General features: G+C 55.1%; 1 protein-coding gene across 1 annotated transcript; it reads left to right on the top strand.

The window, feature by feature from the left end:
* The first annotated feature begins 523 nt into the window (after positions 1 to 523).
* Positions 524 to 3794, top strand: GJB5 (gap junction protein beta 5). Its single transcript, XM_019657859.1, has 2 exons — positions 524 to 675; positions 2698 to 3794. Exon 2 carries the CDS (start codon positions 2722 to 2724, stop codon positions 3517 to 3519), a length of 798 nt encoding a protein of 265 aa, XP_019513404.1. The 5' UTR covers positions 524 to 675; positions 2698 to 2721; the 3' UTR covers positions 3520 to 3794.

Raw genomic sequence — 3794 nt, 5'->3', positions numbered from 1 at the left:
GCAGCTCGGGGCCATGGAAGCTCAGAGATGGGGCCCAGGCCACCTGGAGGAGCATAGTCAGGGAAGGCTTCTAGGAGGAGAAGACCAGGTGAAGAGAAAGGTGAGAGAAGGGCACCCAGGTGGGGGCAATTGATGGAGCAAAAGCATTCAGGCCGGAGACAGAGTTTGGGAGTCACAGCATTTCTGAAAGTAACTGACACTGTGAGAACGGAGGCCACCGAGGAGCAACCAGCGGGAGGAGAGTCTGGAGAGCAGACTCCCAAGAGCTAGCAGTGAAGAGTTTCCAGAATTCGGGGAATTTCCGGGTTCCTCCCACACAAAGCCAGGGATGGGAGGACAAGCAGGGGATCAGAGTGGACCTGTGGGTCTCCCCCGAGAGGATGCTAGGATTCTGGGCTCAGCACCCTGGAAGGAGTGAACACAAAGTTTCCTGGGGCTCATCAGAGGCAGCGCTGATGAGGGGCTGGGGCCCAGCCAATGGCAGTGCTAGGTGCGGCTCCGCCTCCTTCTAGGCCAGCGACACACCCAGGCTGTCTGCTGACTTGCAGGCTCTGTCCCAGGAACGGGCTTCCCAAACACCTTCTCTCGTTCTGACATGAGTTCCAGCCACCTGCTAAATCGACTGCCAGCTGCCAGGAGCCAGTGCCCAGAGAGCCCTGAGGAGTAGCCACTCAGGTAAGGTCATCTGTGTCCAAATGTACTGTGTCCCTCGGCACACCTGGCAGAGGGAAACTTCTCTGGTGGAGAGTCGAGGGAGGTGACCTGGATACATCCGCTACGCTGGGTCCTGGTGGCGGAAGGATAAAGGGCTCCTCCCTCCTGGGGACTCTACCTGCTTTCCCCAGCTGAACAGAGGCGGGAGTCAGGGCCTGAGCCGAAAGGGGCTCACAGGGGAACCCAGAGCTGAGCAGGCGGAGCAGCTCTGCCTGGGCCTGTACAACCACACCCCGCCCCACCCTAAGTGGGCTGGGCCAAGGCCCCCGGGGACTAAGACGGGCCCCTCCCTAGTTATTTCCTGAGAACCTGCCAGAAGTTCCACCCACCTTAGACAGGACCGAGCAAAGACTAGCTGATTATTCAGAGCTGGAGCCCCACGTCCAAGTGATAAGTGGCATAGACAAAACAGTGGAGAGGCAGGGTGGGGAGCAGAACCACCCCTAACCTCCTTCAGCCGGGATCCACCTGGTAGAGGAGGGAGTAGGCACGGACAAGACTGCTCAGGCAGCTTCCGGTGACTGAAGGAAAGGGGCCCAGGCCGAGTGTGGGCTCCTGAGTCAGCCTTCCCTCGAGTTCAAGCCCAGCACCAGCTGTGTAACTGTGAGCAACTTAATTAACCTCTGTGCTCCACTTTCCTCATCTGTAAATTGGGAATAAAAAATATCATACCTCTTCATGCAGTTGCTGCCTTGGTTCATGCAAAGTGCTCAGAACAGTGCCTGGTGCTGTGTAAACACCCAATAAATATTGGCTCTTATCACTACCCTGCTCGACTGCTGCAGGTCCTGCAGGGGGTCAGGACAGCATGGTGACCTTCAGCCTAGACCAGCACTCAGAAGGGCATCAGGAGCCCCTTAGAGCAAGAGGCTTCTGAGATCCTGGGAGGCCAGTAAGGCGGGACCACTACGTGGTCCTGAGAACCAGCCATAGGAATTACAAGAGAGAAATTACAGCAGCCGCATTCCTTAAATGCAGGTAAAGCTGATTCCTGTGTTTAGCACGTCAAACTCACCAGCAGAAGTGACGAGAGCAGCATTTCCCATTCTGATGTTTTAATAAGGATGTTCCACAAGATGGTGAGAAAGGGTTCTGTGATCCAGGGAGTTTGGGCAACGTTACATATTCTGTCCTCCTCTTGGGGATCACAATGAGAACGTATTAGCATGATCAAGTAAAGGAACCTATTTAACTTTGCCAAATGCAATGTTTGCCTACCTTTCTTGAACACAGATTCCTTTTCTCTCACTTCTCCTACGGTCAGACTATGGGACAGGGTTCCATGAAACACTAGTTTGGGAAACACTGCAATACCACGCTACCCTAGGAAGCCTCTTAGGTAAAGAGAACCATCTGCCCGCTGTGTTCTCTTTCAGCTGGATTGCCATTAGCCTTGCTTCAAGTGACTCTCACCTGAGCAGGACACGGCTTGGATATTTACTGATTAGACCAGGTGGGAGTTTGGGGACAGGGTTCCAGCCTTGTCTCCAACCTCATCCTCCAAGCCAAGTAAAAGGCAAAGAGTGGGTTCCCCTTGGACGGGTCTAAGGGGAGAAAGTGGTGCACAGAAAAAAGAGAAGTCCTCCCAAGGCCCAACCCCCTGAGGAGGGGGCCGGGGTTGGAACAGAGGGAGAAAACAAAATGTTTCCCGACTTAAGCCTTCACTCTGCAGGACTGCAGGACCAGCGCCGCAGGCCCAGGGAGGAATGAGTGGCTTCCTGGACCTGCCTCACCCACTTTTATGGGTAAGAGTCAGGTTCTGGACTTAATTACTTGTGCTCAAATCCCAGCTCCGCACCTCACAGTTGTGTAACCTTGTATGACCCCTCTAAACTTCAGTTTCCTCCAACTGTAAAATAGAGACAATGATAGAACCTAGCTCCCCTGTGGCTGGGAGAATTAGATACGATGACATGTTTCTAAGAAGGGCTCTGAGTGAATATTCTGTTCATGTGGGCAATCATGATTATCATTCCCCTGCAGTAATAGCCGACACCTGGGGCCACCATGAACTGGGGGATCTTCGAGGGGCTCCTAAGCGGGGTCAACAAGTACTCCACAGCCTTTGGGCGCATCTGGCTGTCTCTGGTCTTCATCTTCCGCGTGCTGGTGTACGTGGTGACAGCTGAGCGTGTGTGGAGTGACGACCACAAGGACTTTGACTGCAACACCCGCCAGCCGGGCTGCTCCAATGTCTGCTTCGATGAGTTCTTCCCCGTGTCCCACGTGCGCCTCTGGGCCCTGCAGCTCATCCTGGTCACGTGCCCCTCGCTGCTCGTGGTCATGCACGTGGCCTACCGCGAGGCACGGGAGAAGAAGTACCGAGAGATGGTGGGGGAGAATGGCGGGCACCTCTACCTGAACCCGGGCAAGAAGCAGGGTGGGCTCTGGTGGACATACGTCTGCAGCCTGGTGTTCAAGGCTGGTGTGGACGCCACCTTCCTCTATGTATTCCACTCACTCTACCCCAAATACACCCTCCCTCCTGTGGTCAAGTGCCACGCAGATCCGTGTCCCAATACCGTGGACTGCTTCATCTCCAAGCCCTCGGAGAAGAACATCTTCACTCTCTTCATGGTCATCACAGCCGCCATTTGCATCCTGCTCAACCTCGTGGAACTGGCTTACCTGGTGAGCAAGAGGTGCCGTGAGTGCCTGGCCGCGAGGAAAGCCCGAGCCACCAGTGCCTCTTCCTACAAACAGGACGACCTCCTCTCAGGTGACCTCATCTATCTGGGCTCAGACATTCACCCTCCCCTCTTACCAGACTGCCCTCGAGACCACATGAAGAAAACCATCCTGTGAGGGACTGCCTGCACTGGACCAATGCGGGGAGGCCTGGGTTGGAAGTGCCCGGTGTCTCTCATGGGTGCGGCCTTAGGGGTGGGAAGCTGAGGGTCGGACGGCCCAGGAACAAATCCCTAGCCCTCGGCTCCAGCCACCTGCCCCAGTTGTATGGCCTTGGGCACCTCAGTTTCTTTGTGTGTAAAATGGAGATGATGAGGCCTATCTCATAGGGTTGTTGCTGTGAGGTGGTGTTTAATTAGAGAATGGATGTGCAAGTGCCTTCAATGTGTGGG

This window comes from Hipposideros armiger, unplaced genomic scaffold, assembly GCF_001890085.2.
Source record: "Hipposideros armiger isolate ML-2016 unplaced genomic scaffold, ASM189008v1 scaffold_10, whole genome shotgun sequence".
Taxonomy (NCBI): Eukaryota; Metazoa; Chordata; class Mammalia; order Chiroptera; family Hipposideridae; genus Hipposideros; species Hipposideros armiger.
The sequence above is the reverse complement of the archived record's forward strand: the minus strand, read 5'-3'. Positions and strand labels throughout refer to the sequence as shown.